This window comes from Aythya fuligula, chromosome 19 (assembly GCF_009819795.1).
Source record: "Aythya fuligula isolate bAytFul2 chromosome 19, bAytFul2.pri, whole genome shotgun sequence".
In the NCBI taxonomy this organism is placed as follows: Eukaryota; Metazoa; Chordata; class Aves; order Anseriformes; family Anatidae; genus Aythya; species Aythya fuligula.
In genome coordinates, this window is record NC_045577.1 from 6,891,154 (window position 1) to 6,909,149 (window position 17,996).

The 17,996-nt window shown below is 37.2% G+C and overlaps 1 protein-coding gene across 1 annotated transcript in view; it reads left to right on the forward strand.

Moving 5' to 3' along the window:
* The window catches only part of CDK5RAP2 (CDK5 regulatory subunit associated protein 2), a 78,500-nt gene that overhangs the window by 50,565 nt on the left and 9,939 nt on the right, over positions 1-17,996 (forward strand). The window contains exons 24-33 of the mRNA XM_032200525.1: positions 446-562; positions 2,785-3,385; positions 5,332-5,564; positions 7,113-7,161; positions 7,978-8,165; positions 9,311-9,436; positions 13,746-13,862; positions 15,280-15,469; positions 15,685-15,806; positions 17,194-17,442. Coding sequence (XP_032056416.1) covers positions 446-562; positions 2,785-3,385; positions 5,332-5,564; positions 7,113-7,161; positions 7,978-8,165; positions 9,311-9,436; positions 13,746-13,862; positions 15,280-15,469; positions 15,685-15,806; positions 17,194-17,442 — 1,992 coding nt within the window. The remainder of the gene's footprint in view (positions 1-445; positions 563-2,784; positions 3,386-5,331; positions 5,565-7,112; positions 7,162-7,977; positions 8,166-9,310; positions 9,437-13,745; positions 13,863-15,279; positions 15,470-15,684; positions 15,807-17,193; positions 17,443-17,996) is intronic.

Here is a 17,996-nt window from a genome sequence, read left to right on the forward strand (position 1 = left end):
AACACTTATACTACAGACAGTAATTCTGAGACTTAATGCAATGGAAGTTTGCAGAAGTTTATAATCAGTTATAATTGGATGAACTGTTTAACCTTTTCTCTAAGTTTAACATGAAACATTTAAAAATACAGTAAAAATGATTAGCTGTTATATTGCAAGGGAGACTTGCAAATGTTTGTCTTCATTTGTTGGTAGGATGCTATTCACATCCTTATAGTTCAAGTATTTTTAAAAACGTGAAAACACCATTTCATACCACCAGTAATGTTTGTATTACATTCTCAATAGTTGCTCCTTAAATGATTTTTCCTGTTTTAAATTGTCAGAGAATCAGGTTTGTGTGTGGGTTGTGATTTTTTTTAATTTGTTTTTAACTATCTCCACTTGATTTTTTTTTTCCTCCATTCACATACTGCCTTCTGTTGTCCCCCCTGCTATTCTTCAGTCACCTCATTGATCAAACTGGACAACAGTGGGGACCAGGTAGACTTGCAAGATGTTGAACTGGATACAGGGGTCAAGAACGAATATCTAGTGGACAAAAATCAGCAAAACTGTCAAGGTAGAGCATTTAAATTGTGTGTGTATATATATAAATATATATAAAGAAAATTTAAAACTCTAGTGTCTTCTAAGTTGTGTAAAATTGTAATTTACTGCAGGCAATTGTCTCCTTTGCTGTTATATGTCAGTTTTAAATCTTGCTTATTTAGCTGGTATGGATTAACTGCTCTAAGAATCCCAGTTAGTCTTTTAAGGGTTATACTTTCAGAAGGGTCATGGGGATTTATGAGTATGGTTACCAGTAAAAATAATGAGTTGTGTGCCTAACCCTGATCTCTACTGCTAATGTCCTCACTTCTGAACACTTCTCTGTATTAAATATGTTTATTACTTTATGCTTCTGCATCTAGTTAAGATCTATTGCAATGAATCAGCTGAATGACAGAATTTTGCTTATCTGAGTTATTTGAAAGCATTCAACTAGGTTGAAACCTAATGGAATCATTTAATGAAAATGTAAATAGTCTTAGTGCTGTATATTAGGTGTTTCTACATAACCCTTTAGTCAGTTATGGGAAGGCTTGAATAACCTAGTTAACCTGTTGTTTACAAAATACAGAGGATTTGGCTAATTTTGGTTGCATCATTACTTTTACTGTAAAAGTGGTGTCATTCAGGCCAGTTAGTTGGTTTGCAGGATCGTGCCCTGCGTGTGCCCTTTGTGTATATGGACACACATCTGCACAGAGAGCTTATTAGTTCTTCTTTAATTAAAGGACAGTGTCTCATTAAAATCTGTAACCCATATTCTAATCATAAACATTTCTTCCCTAATACCTATTTTTATTTCCTGCTTCTGTTGTCTGGAACATTTGCATGAAACCAGGATTACAGAGTTTAAGAGTTCCTCTAGTATCTGAGTCTTTTTCCTTCTCAGTCCACAACCTTCCTTGACATCAGTGTTACTGCAGCAACCAGCTACAAAATCAAGGGATTATGCCTTTCAGGTAGAGAAGGAGGAAGAGAAGCTAATGAACTTAATGTCATACTCTCTTATTCCCTGTGTCTTCTTGCGTTCATACATAAGTGTTTTCTGAGAAACATTTCTGTTCTGTGATTCTGTCACCCTTGGAATGACATAAATAATGGTGTGCAGCAATCTGTGTATCGCAGAGAACATCACCCAGCTTTATTTTCGAATATGATGATATTCCAGTATTGCAGCTTCATTTTTTTTCCTGCTTTTAGGCTATATTTGTTTTGATTTGTCTTGTCCTTGTGCTTGTCTTGAAACTTCATATACAGCTGTCCCCTCAGACATACTGCTCTGAGTCAGATTTTGGACTGATTTAGAGCTTGAACCTGGGCATTCAAATTCTTCATAGAAACCAAGGGGATTTGAAAGTATTAAGACGTCTGCAAGATCAATGCATGACTCCCAAAAGGGAGTTTCTAAGTAGCTGTGATCTTTTGCAGAACTAATAGAAGGCGAGAATTTAATTTACTGGTAACCAGAAAATACCATTTTCTTAGATGCTTACAGCCCTCTACATACATAGAGCTACTAACATAGAGTATATGTAGGAATATGTAGCTTTTATTGGTCTGAATCTGGGTTGATTGCATTACTTAGGAGTGGCAAAGTCAACTAAGAGATGTGCTGTGCATGCCAAATGAATGCAAGTAAAACCTTTAACACTGAACATTTGTATAGATTTTTAGAACGCATTTTAAAAATAAGTTATTAAAGACCCTTTTTCAAATTTTACTATTTTGTTGATAATCTTTTTAAAATTCCAATGACTTTATGCTCCAATTGGTTTTGTATAGATTTTGAAGTGAGAAGAAAAAGAATATTTAATTAGAAGTTTTAGGAAGAGCCATATAAGGTCACAGAGTCTACTTTTAAATCTCGGTGCCTTACATTCAAGGTTATCATTTTTTGTGGCTGGAAAGGACGGGGCTTCGTCAGTGTCTCTGATTCAGAACTGAATATAGCAAAAGTAATTTTCAATCTTTTTGGAAAAGAAAGCAGATTTATTTTGAATCTTGCTTGTTTGAAAGCTTATAAAGGGTTTGAAGTGTTTGATGTTCAAGTTGAGTTAATGGGCAAATCACAGAAAGAGGTGAAAGGTCCAAAACAAGTATAGTACAGTTCATAATTATTCTGCATTTTTATTCTGTTATTACAGAAGTAAATGAATTCATTCTAGTGCTGTTAAGAACAGAATGTCAGATAAATAAATATTAATATTCACACGCAAGCCTCCTGTTTTTCAGAAATGGAAAATCATCATAACATTAGCAATGTGAATATCCAGCATTCATTAAAAGAGATAAATGAAGACTTTTATTCAATGGAACATGAGGACATTGACTCAGCCACTGCAAATTCAGGTTCCAAGTGCCTGCGTTCTCTTAAATTGAGTGTAACAAGTACAGATGCACTTGATGACTGTGAAGTCCTAGATGATAAAGAAGAACTGAAACAAAGAATTAAGAATATGAAGTCTGAGCTTGAAAAGTACAAAATGTTCGTGTTTCATTTACAGACCTCTGACCAGCTTGTATCGAGTGGTATTTCCAACATATTTTTGAGTGACACAGCCTTGCCTGTGGAAGGGCATGTTATGCAAGGGCAAGATACAGCTATGCAAGAAATCAAACCATTTTCTAGTTTACATCAACCTATGGGTTACGAGATCCACACAGAAAATAGGAATTCACAGTCTTCAAAAGTACCTGATGCGTGGACAGCACAAAACATTAGGGAACTACTCTCAGCAAATGAGGAAGGCCTTGGAAAAGAGCAAGTTGCAGATATTCATCTTGATGAAGTGTATTATCTTCAAAACAAACTGAGAGAAGCATTGCCATCTAAGTGAGTAAAGTTGTTATTGCTTCATGTTCTTTTTTGTAAACAGCACTAGCAAATAATATAGGAAGGTAATATGAAGGTAATTTTATTCATGGACGAATGTGTAACGGTAAAGGATAAATTTCACTAACATTAACATAAAGCAGCTGAAACATTTACTTAAGAGAAGCCTTGAAGTACAAAATATTATTTCTCTTAGTACAGAACTATTCCCTATAAGCTCGTAACATCCTCTGTGCTATGTCACACTCCTGTGTCTCTCCCCACACCTCAGGCCCACAACAACTCTTTGCTGCAAGATGTCCTCTCTAAGCAAAGTCAAATACCCTTAGGTCACTCCATGGGTTGGGATGACCATGCTAATCAAATATTTACAGTTTTGCAGCTTTTCCTTTTTTTTCATGTGACAAATAGAAAAAAATGGAACATCCCATTTAAGCTATAAACATTTCTGTGGGGAGTTGGCTGACAGATTTATGGTAGCCCTTCTGTTTGTGTGACCACACTTTATGTGTAAAATAAGAATTTGAGACTATTTATAATTTATTTTACAGTTGTGTGCTGTAGTGCCTCCTTTGAAGGATGTGAAAGTAGATATATATTGAAATTAATAAATGAAAGTTTATGGCATAAACATCTAAGCTAGAAAATCATTTATAGGAGGCTGGAAAGTATCAGTCCTGTTTTTCATATGGAAAGACTGGGGGCAGCATTTCTGATAGCGTATGTACAAATCACAGACATAAAATGTGGTCTCATAAGACAAAACTTTTTTTTTTTTCCCTGGCTTTAGTATCGTTCTTTGCCTGAGGGCCGTTAGAATGGCAGGAAGGTATAACAAAGAAAGGGATTCATCCTGTTGGTTTTCTTCGGAATGCTTGGATAGAGATGTTTGGACACGTTGAGCAACCAGCAGCACAGACAATTGTATATCTCTTAGTATTACTGTCATAAAATATGGTCCTGCTACCTAGTGCATATAAATTTACATACCTTGAAAATACAACTCTGTCATATTACAAAGGGAGATCTAACTGTAAATTAAGCAATGTGGTGGCGTGGATCGCTGTGAGGTTTTTATGGCCACTGTCTAGGACAACAACATGAGTCACAAGTGAGAGACCCAAAAATGAGTTACATATCTTTTCCTATATAAACGACAACAAAAATTGCATAACAACTCACACCACCATACATTTTGTTTACGTACTCTTTTGTTTGACTTTGTGCACTTTTTCAGATCCTCTCCCCCTTTTCACTCCCTCCACTAATGGATGAATCTGTAAAAAGATGTGCGATACAGACAGTTGCATTATAAAGGGGATGTCTATAATCACAAGTGCAGAATAAATTCAATTGATCTGAATTGAAATTTATACCTTAGCTTGTGGAGAAGAGTTTGGACACTACAGTAGTTGTCATGGGCACATCTCTGGCAATAAGCCCTCTGAGATATGTAGGATTTGTCAGACTAGATGAAACCATGAGCTCAAAAAGTCCAATATTGTGCTCCTGGCAGCCACTGTATACAATTTCAGAAGGGACAGCTCCATTCGATCTTCTATACTGAATTAAAAAAACAGGAAAAAAATAAGTGTAATTTTAAAAATTCTCTTCATGTATTCAGTCTTATTTGCTTTGCTTTGGCACCTTTGCATGCCATCCAGGTTACTTCCAGGCAGACAAACAAGTTCATCATTTTAGTTTCTGCACATCTTACAAATGAAGCAGTTAAGTGAAGGATAATAACCCCCAAGTTATGCCCATAAATACAAAACTCAACAGTTAGAGACAATATATTTGTCATTGTGGCTGTAAAAGCATTTTAAAAGAAAATTGAGTCACATAAAATTATAGCTTAGAAATATAAGTTTAATTCACTTTTTATTTATATTTAAATGTTATTTATGGTCAGAAAATTGCTTTCAAAGATAATTTCATTTTCTCAGATATGATTCATTAGTTCATTCGCAAGCTCAAGAGCTTTCCTTTCAACACCAACAAATTAAAGAGATCCGCGGTGGTTGTGTCACTTACCATCAACATCTGACGAGCCTTATTAAAGCTTTTGAGGAACTGCTTCAAGCCAGTGATGTAGATTATTATGTTGCTGAAGGCTTCCGTGAGCAGCTGAATCAAAGCGTTCTATTGTTTGAGAAGCTGCAAAGGAAATTCCTGTATGGTAAGTAGCAGTGTTTTGTGCTTGTTGTTTGAGGCGTGGTAGTGTTCTCAAAATGTGTAGATTTTTTGTTTGTGTGTAAATAAAACCTTTACTTCCTCTTTCCATTGCTTTAAATGTTTTATATGGAGGACTGCCTTGGAATATAAAATTGTAATCCTCCAAAAAGACTGGATTTTAATTTGGTAGTTGCCCTCCATATTGGCACCTTCCATTTTGAATTGTTTATACACATGCTTACTTGAACTGTTCAAAACATCGTGGTTATGGTTTAATAAAAGTTTTATTTTAGCCCTAACGTCACAAGTGTGGCTGTTTCTCTCCCAACAGCTGGCAGTGCTTCCACAGATGTCAGCTGCAAAACTGGCATCTTTAGCCAAACACTTGAAGTGGCCTAAAATAGGGACCCTGACCCCTACATCTTCTTGAAATTGGTTCTAGAAGATCATTTTGCTCTGAAACATTCAGGTCCTAGCCATAGAATGATCTGTATTCTGCCTTTCTTTAAAGATAGTGGCAGCATTTTGCTGGTTTTGATTGTTCATAGAAGGAAGCTGTATATGAGAAAAAGGTATTACGGCTAGTGTGTCATAGCAGTGTAATAAAAGATTGAGTGTCTTCAATGATTTCAGTGGCTACAGAGATTCTTTGCATTACAAATAAGAAGACTGTGTTGTGAATAAAGATTAAATGTCTTTAAAAAAAAAAGCATCAAGCCAACAGATGGTATCCTATATACTATGAAAAGTCACTGACAACTGAGACAATTCAATATATCTAACACAATGGTGTTGCATTGAATCACACATTAAAATAAAATGATGTTTGTAGGGCGATAACATTCAGCTTACTAAGAATTGACTGTAAAGAAGAAGCATAAACAACCGTCTGTCTCTGCATTTCCATCCTGACCTTCAGTTCATTCCCCAGAAATTTCAGCTGTGCAACTCTTGCCTGCCACTTTTGCTTAATTGCACAAAAATTTTGCAGTGTGGGGAGCCAAGGTGACACCACACAACTCTTATTTCCTAATTCAAATTAGTGTCTGAGTTCAGGTCCCTAGCACCGAGTTGTGCTTATGCTGACTCTGTGCCACTGAGAATATTGCAGGAAGAGTCCTGTGCATGCCTGTTTGCTAAGGACAACTGGTTAGCCTGGCTCCAGATGGAAAAAATCCAAGTGAGATGAAATTGTTCTTTTGCAATTTTTAATGCAGTAGCAGCGATGTGTACCCCAATCCTTTTGCAGTATAGCACAACTTTTCAACTCTGTGTGATAACTAAAACACTAAGGCTGTAAAACCTGGCACATATGTTGCATAGTCCTTCCTTAGACATTTTTTGAACCCCAATGAAAGTTTTGCTTTCTTGCTGTGCCATAAATAGTTTTGCTCACGTACAGTATTTGACATTAATGCACAATGTGTTGAGTGTCTGTTGGCTTCTGTAAATTCTCATTAATTTACCATTCTATATATAAATAGTTTAAGATGGAGGGGAAAGAAGTGTTATTCTCAATATCTGTTTTTAATCAGATGTTTTTGCTTTGCAGAAGAGTCAGTAGGTGCAGAAGTTACTATACTTTATGAATTAGCTCAAAGGTAAGAGTTAACTCATGTTACCTAAATACCATGTTATTTGATAAATTGGTAAGGATGCTCTATATTTTGTAGTCCAACTTCAACTGTCTTACTTCTTGGTGAGTGCTTTGTTTACGGTGCCTGTTTCATTAATATCCATTCTGTTAACAGAATATTCATAGAAAACAAACCTGGGCTTTTTTTGCTGCTTCTCAACAAAGGGCTGAGATACTGAGATGAGACTTCATGCTACCAAGCTTTTTCCTTTCATGAACAAACATAAAATGTTCATTCTTGTGCTGAATACACCAAGGTGTGTATTTAGATATAATCCTAATTGCAGCTGCCAGGAAGGGTAGTTCTTCTGTTTGTGTGACCTTGGGGCTGGCTCAGGATCACCAGAGTACAGTGGTGTTGAACTTCATTTTCAAAACACCCTCATGCTGAAGAGAGAAGCATAAGGGTGAAGGTGAAGAGAGCCTGTGTTGTTGTTATGCTGCTCATGTTGGTTTTATGCCAGCCTGGGATTCTTTTGTGCTACAGAAATCCTCAGCTGCCTGTTTAAGGCAATTTCAGGTCCCCTTAATGCAAAGCAGACTCAGCTAGCACTGGAATGTGAACACTAGGCTTGAAGTTTATTGATTATTCCTGCTGATGTAGTGAGGTTTAATTTTCAGACCTGATACCTTCCTCCAATGCGTAGTTCTTTGCCATATTTGGTCACATAAAGTCACTTGCCTAACCTGAGTCCTGTAAACATGACACCGTGTTCTCAGTTCATGCTTCTGAAACAATAAAATAATTTTTGTAATTTAAAACATTTGCTTTGTTCAAAAGGGAGAATGAGAAGAACACTACAATGTACCAGCAACTTAAGGATGAATCACCTGTACCATCTGCTCTTCATAGCTTGTCTGACTTTGATTTGTCAGAAAAGTCATCTCTTGGATCACCAGAGCACAGACACGACCTAGGAGAAGGACAGCATGGCACACTGGCGCTTCTGTCAAATAAGTTTCCCCCAGGTAATTTTTTTTCCCAATGAAGATTCACTAGATATTGGGAAAATGTGATAAATAAGACACGAGGGAACTAATTAAGAAATAATGAAGAATGTTTGTCTGCTTCAGCTTTCTAGTATCTTGCATAATCATTGCAATTTCAGTAATAAGGCATACAGAGATGACAGCGATTTGAACTACCTCCTGTTTGAAACAAAATTAACTATGATATTTTGTCTTTGTTGTTTTATACTATCATCTTTTACAGTACTCTAGACGGTCTTTAAATAGACAAGTTATGAGGGAAAATAGACAATTGTCAAGAGATTATTGCATTGAAAAAGAGAGGTTTTCTAATTTTATAAAAGCCAGTGTTGTGTTTCCTTGAGAATTGTAAGTGCTGCATAATTAATAAGAGGTGTCATGTTTGACCTGGATAGTTTCACTAAGCACAAGCAATACTTGCAGTAGTTTGTTATAGGCAACGATGAAAATTTAATAGCTGAGATAGCATGTACTGTTCAGGAGAAAAATATTGCAGAGTAAACCAGGAGTGTATGACATGGATAAACTGACAAATAAGATAGTGACAGTTTGAACAGATAAGTTCCTGAGTAAAGCTGAAACTTACAGCCAATGGAAGAAAAATTGTAGAATGGCAAAGCGAGAAGGAACAGGTACAGTAATGAAACTTGATAGAACAGATTTATTTATTAAGGTATGCATTGTGTAAGCCAAAGTCAAATTTATATCTGAGTTCCTCTGGTAAGCTTCCTATTGTTATAAGGAAAAATGTGTACTATTGCTGTGCTGAGTCTGAACTGAAGCTGTATTGCAGAACTTAGGATATATTCCCAAGTCTAGGCAATGTTTTAACTACACAAAATTGTGATCTGCTACAGTTTTGTAGGAAGTTGATGTTTAAAAAGCCTTAAAACTGGACTATTGTTTAATTTACATTTTGGAGTAGTTTTCAGTGAATGTGTGTTTTGTGCCCTATATGGCAAAAAAAAAAAACTTGTTATGGAGCCAGATATTTAGTGTCTAACATTTTGAACAGTTCAGTGTCATTTTTTAGTACTAACACACATGAGGTTTGACAAGAGTACACAGCAGAAAGGAATACAATCATTTGCTCTAAATAAGAAGTGGTCTCTTGGTTTATTCAGAGTTATTAATGGAACATCTTCAAGAAATTCGAATCCTGAGACAACGTTTAGAGTACTCCATAAAAAACAACGAGAGACTGAGGAAACAGCTTGAGAGACAAGTAACAGACAAAGAACTAGATCAAGGTAAGATATTTTTTCCTGATAAATAAATCCACCTTTCCTGCGTAAAGCCTGAGGGAGTAAATGCTGTAGGAAACGTTTTCTGTCCTTTTTTGCGTAAAACCCATCCCATTACAGCTGGAAAATTGTATGCCTTTCTCTGAATACGGCTGTGTCTTGAGCTGACATCAGCAGGCACAGCTTTTCCATGCTTCCAAATGCACCCTGTGCCTCTTCCTTGACTCCACTGCTTGCAATGTGTCCAGTAGAGATGCACAAATCTTCTGTGGGATACAGGTCCACCTCAAAGCTGCAAACCTACAATTGCACATATTGCTAAGAGAACAGGACTACAGGTCTGCAGTGCTACTAGGTAGTTTTATGCCATTTGATGATACTGTGGTTGAATTTCATCCAGAAAATTGAAAGGCCTTCTAGTTCGGTTATCAGCAACTAGCCTGTTTTCTTTTGCCTTTAGGATATCATTATTGTTATAATGGACTTGGATGTTAGGATGTCACCCTCTTTTAATTCTCTGCTACGTCCAGCCAGGGGCAGATGCAGGCGAGAGCCAATTTTATCAACATAATTTCAGTTGGGACTGGGCCCAGAATGAATAGAGGAGGTGGCTTGCTCCAAATTGCATTGTTGCTATTGGTACAAAGTAGGAATGCTGTGGAATAACTGTCCTACCTCTAGTCTCTGTACACTCAGGGTGGACAGTACACCGCCCCTGTGAACAGGACTGGTGGAGATGACTTCTCAGGAGTTCTCTGACTGCTTTAAAGGCAGATTTTGTTAAATACAAAGTTGAAATAGCTGCAGTAGAGCACAGAGCCTAGTCCATGGTGTTCTGTCATTTGAATTGCTTGGTGTGATAAATATGTTCTACACAAAATGACATCGAGCGTTTTTAATGAGAATTATCTGACAAACTGATGCAAATGTCAACATAGAGTTAGTTGGTTTTCATTCCAAGCTCTAATATAAAGCAGTGGATGAAAATACTAAAAATAGGCATGCAAATTCAGAGTCACTGCTCACTGTTGTTAGTGTTCAGCATCTCTGAAAGCTGAGCTCTGTGGTGCATTTGGAACTTCCCATGAAAAGATAGCCAGGCTCTCAGTAAGGATGGTTTTATAGCACCTTTTTGTGCCCACAGCACCAGGCATACTTTCCCACACTTTGCTCTCTCTGTTCGTGTTCTCCTTCCCACATTTCCCCCTATAGGAGAGTTGATTAATATGCAATATTACTCAGAGTGGAAGCAGGCAATAAATACATATATGCTTTCCTCTTACTCAGTTTCACTAATATTGACATTAGATTCATTATGTTTTACATCATACCCGTGATCCATTTCTGTTGTTGTTTAAATGGATACTACCTACAAATAGCAGTTTGCTTTCAGGAATAATTTACACTGATGGAAAGGTGTATAAAAAAGCATCCATTTCATTCATGAAGTATTTACGCTGCTGGAAAGGCATACTGTTCTCTAGAAATAACCACACTGAAACACTTCCAGCTCTTTTACAGCTTCATAAAGATTCTGGCAAGGGCATCCATTAATGCAGGGAAAGTATATTTTCTTTATAAACTGTCTTATGTCTTCCATCTGTCTTCTTGTTGCCTTAGTGCATCTACCAATGCATGGAGGAAAAAATTCCAAAAGGAAGGCAAAAACAAGTATGTGTTACAACAGTTCCTGTCTGTTACTGTGTTCTTTCAGCACTTTCTCTCAGTTTTGAAGATTTCTTTCATGGGATCAGATATGTGCATTCTCTCCTCTACTAGTGATGCTATTTATTTTTGTATTATATGTATATGCATATATATTTTTATATATTAATTGACTTTCAGTGTAAAAAGAAGTTCCTAAGTGAAGTTCAAGGAGATTTTAGCTTTGGGGCAGGCATAATCATTCAAAACAGCTTTTTTTTTTTTTTTAAACTTTTAACTTATTACCTTTAATCTGTTTTCCTTTAAAGAGGCCAAATAAGGTGTAATGTACTTAATTGTTGATGGGAGCCTGTTAAATTCAGTTGATATTGAGATGTTGGTTCAAAGAAAGTCAATATATTGAATTACTCTTGTCTATCTGATAAATATTGTATGTATATACACACACCTAGCCACTATTTTTGCCATGCTATTTTTATTAAGCAGGTTTTCTAAGTATTTAAATGCCTCTGGGCTTCTAGTATTCTATAAATGACACAAGAGCTAGTAATGGCTACATCATTACTATAGAGCTGAGATTTGCAGTGCAAGTAGATCTGAAATAATTGCTTCAATCATTTCAAATGTGAGGCATCAAAATAAAATCAAAGGTTTAATTTTGAATTTCCTATGTTTCAAATGTTATTAACAGCAGTTAGCATTAAAAGGGAGGGGGTTGTTTGCTTTTTTTAACCCCCAAGTAACTAATGTATATCCTCAGACTTATCTTCTGCTGTAGTTTGCCTTTGTTTTGCTTTGTTTGGGAGTGAGTATTTACTTCCTTCCTCCGTGCTGTGATTTTCTGTAGTGCCTGCCCTTCAGTCAGTGCTTCCTTTGAAACCTTCGAGGTAGGCTTCCTTAGCACTCACTTTTTCAGCACGTAACATAATGAAAACTCAAGTGTTTCACAATTGTAGGCCCTGATGCTTCACTGTACTCTGCTTGGATGGACCTTTGCATCTATGGAGAGCGTAATTGATGTCAGCAGGGCTCTGCACAGAAGTAGTAGTCTCAGTAGTGGGTCAAATTGCAGGATTGTGGCCTTATTACCACTGGCTCTACATTATCCCTTATTATGTAAGATAACTAATAGTTATATTCTAAAGCCTTTCAGTAGGATTGTGATAGCATAACTTTTCAAATAGAATAAAGCTGGGTGATGGGCAATAAATTAAATTAGAATCAAGATGAGACCATCAAGCCTTGCCACTTCAAGTTGAATTGCTTTGTTAAAATCTGAAAGGAAAAAGCCTTTTGAGTTCACATAGCTACCTCAACTCTTTAACATATAGATAGTAAAATGCCATTAGTGCCAGACTTCTAGAGCCTTTGAGTCTTTCAGTAACGACAAGAGGTGCATATCATGGCACACTACATCCCAGTTAGGTAGTTGGTAAAAGCTTCAATTGGGATTACAATAAAATGAGATTATTCAGAGGAAGTGCAGCACATCAAATTGAATTGAACTGCCAGAGCTGAAAGGCATCCTCCTCACACATTCAGCTAATTTTTTTGCCAGCTGGTTATTTCTCTATTAACCAAATAGTTGACACTCATGCAGTTATCTCAAGCACTAAAGCATTGTAGATACTGGGATAACCAATCAGCTGAAAAACACTTTTAATGGTAATGTTAATTCCAGTGGGTCCTGAAGTGTTTTACTGACTATAAATAGGTTAGAAAGGGCAATAGCAATTACTTGACTTGCATTTCAGAGGCAGTTGCCTTGCGAGTGGAATATGGTAGCTCTCAGGATGCACTGTACACACCGCTGGGGGATAAACAGTGTAAACACTGGACGTAATGAGGATTACCTAGGCTGGAATTTGACTGATTGGATTCCAAGCATTCCTCTTGGAGGCACTGGAGAGAAGTACATCCCTTTGGAGCACAGCTCAGCCTCGGAGATGTGGAGAGGGTAGGGCGGGTGGATCACGCTCTGGAGGTGCCTGTTTCTCCCTGGGGTTATTGATGGAAGCCCTAGGTCGATCAACACTGGCCCAGTTGTATAAATCTAAATTAGCTGAAATTAAGGTACCAGTCCTCATCCCTGCTATTATAAATGGGTTCTCAGGTTGTAATCAGAAGCAGAGATGGTGACTCCAGCCCTATGCTCCCAACTGGCATGGTACCATGTGGATAAATAGGCTTGTTACTTCCAGCATTACCCACTGTTAATTAGTTTGTAAAATCTAGCAGTCCTTTGCAGTGGTTTCAGTGAATACAACAGAGTATGAACCAAGCAATACAGAAATATGGGTGAACCTTGGTACAGTGTGCATTATTTTAAAAGAATAGCAATGTCACAACGTGCTCCTGTGTTTTGCCCTGTTGCATTCTTGTCTGATAGTTAAAGACTTTCAGGGATAATTTTGCAATTTTGGTAATTATTGTCCAGCAGTGGGAGGTACTTGTGATGCAGGGCTTTGGGTTACTTGGCATTAACCTGAACTGCCTTTCAGTCTGTAAGGATAACCTTCAAAATACAGAGGGGATAAATACTTTCCTAACATGTTTTTCTGTGATTTTTTAAATTGTTCTTGTCTGGAAAGTTTAATCGTTAACGACCTAGAGATGACTCATAAATCATCTTTTATGTATATATTTATAGGTTCTGCAAACATTTTCAGCCGTGGCTCAGTGCAGGATAATTCTTTGACTTCTGAAGTACGTTTCCTGAGGAAGCAAAATCAAGTTCTGAATGCAATGCTAGCAAAAGGATCCAGAGGTAAAATGCAAAACTGTGCTTTACAGGAGTAGACTACAACTCATTCCAAATCAGAAAACAATAAAGTATTTACAGTCCATTAAATTGGCTTCTCCATTCTTCCCACTCCTGAAATTCTGTGCTCAGCCGTAAGCATTTGTACTGAAGTTAACATGATAAAGGAGTGGCAGTAATGTTCCTTCTCTCTGTTTATTTGTAGCGTTTTCCATTTGATGTGTGATTTCATTTCTCCATTCTTTTTACATTCCTTTCTTTTTACATGTTCTTTTTCTTCCCTTTGCCTTTCATTACCATTTTCTTAATTCTTTTTTCTCCGTGCCTCTGTTCCAAAGTCCTCTCTTTTAGTGCCTCTTGTAGCTTATTGTTTTGTTTACAATCTGCTTTTTGTTAATGTATTACTGCTTTTGTTTGTTTCCACATCTGACAATATGATCTGATAATATCGGAGTTTCTTATTTATTTATTTATTTATTTATTTTATAAGAACCATAGTGAATAACACATTGTCAACCTTGAGATTTAAAATAACGTCGGTGTCTCTGGAGTTTGAGTTCTTTTCCTTTTATTCCTGGAGGCACTAGAGAAGAAAAGCCTCATGGATACTTCCTGCTTGTTTTCTTCTCAGGTGCTTTCTGTCTTGTCTTAGCTTAGCCTTTTAGAAGTGAAAGGCTGAGGATGCACCTTTTCAACAGCACCCGGGGATTACAGTTTTCATAGCCTTTCATAGAAGATGAGAAAATGATTTTCTAACAGCTGGGAGCTGGAATGACTCCACTCTGCTGTTTCTTTGCCAAGGGTGCCTCTTCCTTTTCTAATACTGAATGTAGGGTCACAACAAAATTAGGGTCCTTATAAACCTCTCTGGTTACAGCTGTTCCGATTTGCTCAGTTGCCCCTACCAACAATTCTTTGTCACAGGGAACTGCTTGTGCCAAGGAAAGGACTGCTGGCATACAGTTGGCTGGGAAGGAGAGGACAGAGGGACAAAGAGAACTGTGGATTCTGCTCCCTGGAGCAGTCCGACTGACTTCTTTTCTTCCAAAAGAGAAGTCAAATTTATTATTCTGTGAGGATTAGCAAAGTTCACAGCCTTCTTTGGGAAACTGCTGCCGCTGGTTTTTGAATGCCATCCTTCTGACCAGTTCCAGGTAGCAGGGGCATTTGGCGTATGAAGCCATACACAGTTGTTTATTGAGCTCTTTTATGGAACCCTTTGTGAATCTTGGGAGTTAAATGTTGCACTGTTACAGAAAATGTATCTAGCAAAAATCAATAGAAAATTGAAATACTGAAATCCTAAAACTCAGAAGAGCAGCTGTTATTTTCTGACAGTCTCTAAAAAAGCTGATTTTGTTAAAGAGCATCGCTTTAGTGGGTTGTGGGCATTACAAATAACTTGTGTTTCTTCTTGTTTCAGATAAACAAAAGGAAAATGAAAAGTTAAGAGAATCTCTTTCTAAAAAGAATGCAATCATTGAGCATCTTCATGAGGATTATGAATGCATCAAGAAAGAAAATGAAAGGTTGCAAAAACAAATTGGCAAAAAGGAGGATGAAACCAAATATCTGACATGTGAAATTTACAGCAGTCGTAATGAATTAAACAGGTATTGATTCTGTCCACATTTAGACATTCTTTTAGGGAAGAAAATTGTCAGTGTGACATGCATGTGTTTAGCCATAGCCATTAACACTAATGAGGTGCATAGATGTATTCAAAAGGCAAGGGAAGAATTGTGGGGGAAGGGGGAGTGGATTCTAGATTTTGAAATAAAGGATAAAAATTCAACTGTTAACTTAGCATTTTATTGGAACTTAACAGGTTGCAAACAGAAATGAACATAAAGCAACGTCAGCTCTCTGAGAATGAGAAGTTACTGCAGTCGCTGCGAACTGAGATCAAGGTTTATGAAAAGCTGGAAGAAGCGAAAAGGAAGAGCACAGGTATAAATGCACAAGGGATGTCTTGACCCATGCATCCCTTCCCTCTGAGTAAGATCTTGTCAAAGGACAGTACGGCTGGATTGCTATTTCTTTGTTTCTGCTTGGGTCTGCTGTGCAAAGCAGAAGCAACAACTGGATGATAAAATGCTGCTTTTTACTTGGAAATGTAACTGTGAGGTTGAGATACTTGATTATGTTCTGATTAGGCACACCCAAATTCCCTTTACCTTTTTAGTTAAGCTAAGCCCAAATATTAAAAGTACAGTTGCTCAGGCTGAATAAACTTGGTGGGGGTTGTTGAGTATTTAGTTTTCATCTGAAAACATGCTGCTGCTTCCCCATGGGTAGGGCTTACTCAGGTAGCTTGTGCTTACCCTTGCCTGAATATGAGGGTAGTGTCTTCTCCCTGGGGCTTGAGAGAAGCACTGGAACTGCTTTCTGAATAAGACATTTAATAATTTCCTGCCCACTTGTCTGTCATGGAAGGTGAGGGGAAGGAATGAGACTTACATGTGTTCTTTCCAGTGCTTTTAAGGAAGTTAGAGCACCAAGCAGCTGGTAGCATGGGTAGTTAAAAAAAAGTGGAGTACTGCTCAGTACTGCACACAGGATCCATCTAGTTTTCCCTGTAAAGTTCTTATAAAAGTTGATTATTTTCTTCTTTCTACCTTCAGTAATATGCCCTGCCAAAGCTGTATTTCATGCCTAGCTGTAGCAGAGCAGCCCTGTTGGCGTAGGGCTTTAAGCCAAGGCTGGCTCAGGGATAGAAGCAACCTTCCTGCAGAACTAGTAACGTAATTAGAGAGCAGCAGCACCCACCTCATGCTCTTGAATCCTTTCCACTATGTGGAGAACAGTTTGATTTCGGCATGGGGGAATACATGGAATTGTTTGTGTGCTGACCGCCTTCTATGAAAAGACAAATGCAGCCCTTGCTTTTTTGAGGTTCAAATTTGTTGCTGTGGTTGCCAGGTGATTACTATTTTCTTTTTTTTTTTTCTGCAGTGTATAAAATTAAACTCACAATTGTATTCTATCCCTCCTCCACACTCCAAGATCACCCATTTATTTTTTCCCCAGACTGTGCAGTAATATAAAAATTTTGTAAATCCTCTTCCTTCTCTTGCTATTATATTTTTGCTTTTGGCATGAGACTTATTAGCTTTTATGGACAAAGTAAAAAATAATTTTCAGCTCTTTAAATCTTTTGAGGGTTGAAGCAATTAAGACGTGCTTTTTTGTCAAACCATTATCTTAATGCTGTTTGTAGTTAATTCTTAATATTGAGGATAAAGCTGGCTATAATTTACTTGCTCAGCATTCTGATAATGGCTAATATTATTTTAATTGTTGAAGATGTTAAGTGTTTCTTTTGAAATTGTCTCAGATCCCAAATGTGATGCATCAGAAGAATTTCGAAAAGATCAGAATAATCCAGTTGACTTACATGAACTATTGACTGAAATACAGAGTCTGCGAGTACAGCTTGAAAGAAGCATCGAGACAAACAAGACTTTGCATGAAAAATTAGAGGAACAGCTTTCAAAAGAAAAGAAGGAGGAAGTGGGATCAGTGTCAGCTGTGAATATCAACTATCTTTTCAAACAAGAATCTCAGCATTATGCAGGAATGAATGGTACTGTGCCACACATGCTTTTGTTATGCTGTAGAAACTGTACCTTGTTCTTTAAAGATGCTCTTAGTTCTTTATTCAACATCAACTGTACAATTTGGGAGCTGCCCATCAGCCTTTCAAATCCTTTTCCTGTTAGAGCTATTAGCGCATGGGGAAGTAAAATGCATACTGTACTGTCTTAAAGCCTCCAACTGTCACTTCTTTTTCATTCAGGAAAAGCATTCGCAGAAAGTATCTGGGATGGAAGGATGCCTATGTTAAATTGCAATAATTTTTGCTTATCTGGAGGTTCTTTTTTTTTTTTTTTTTTAATGCACAGCTCTATAGCATTTGCTATGGTGACTCAAGAAGGATCAATAAGTGCACTAAATGGTCTTTGTATAAATCAGTTGTCCCCTTTATGGCCTTGAGGAATATTTTAGCTTTATTTCAATCACTGTTAAGTGATACTGTTTTAGCAAATCAGGGAAAATGTACTCCTTATGCTAAGGCTTAGGTTATGGTCCCAAGATAGATGTACAGGGAATACAGGGGACACAGGAATGCTCTTCCTT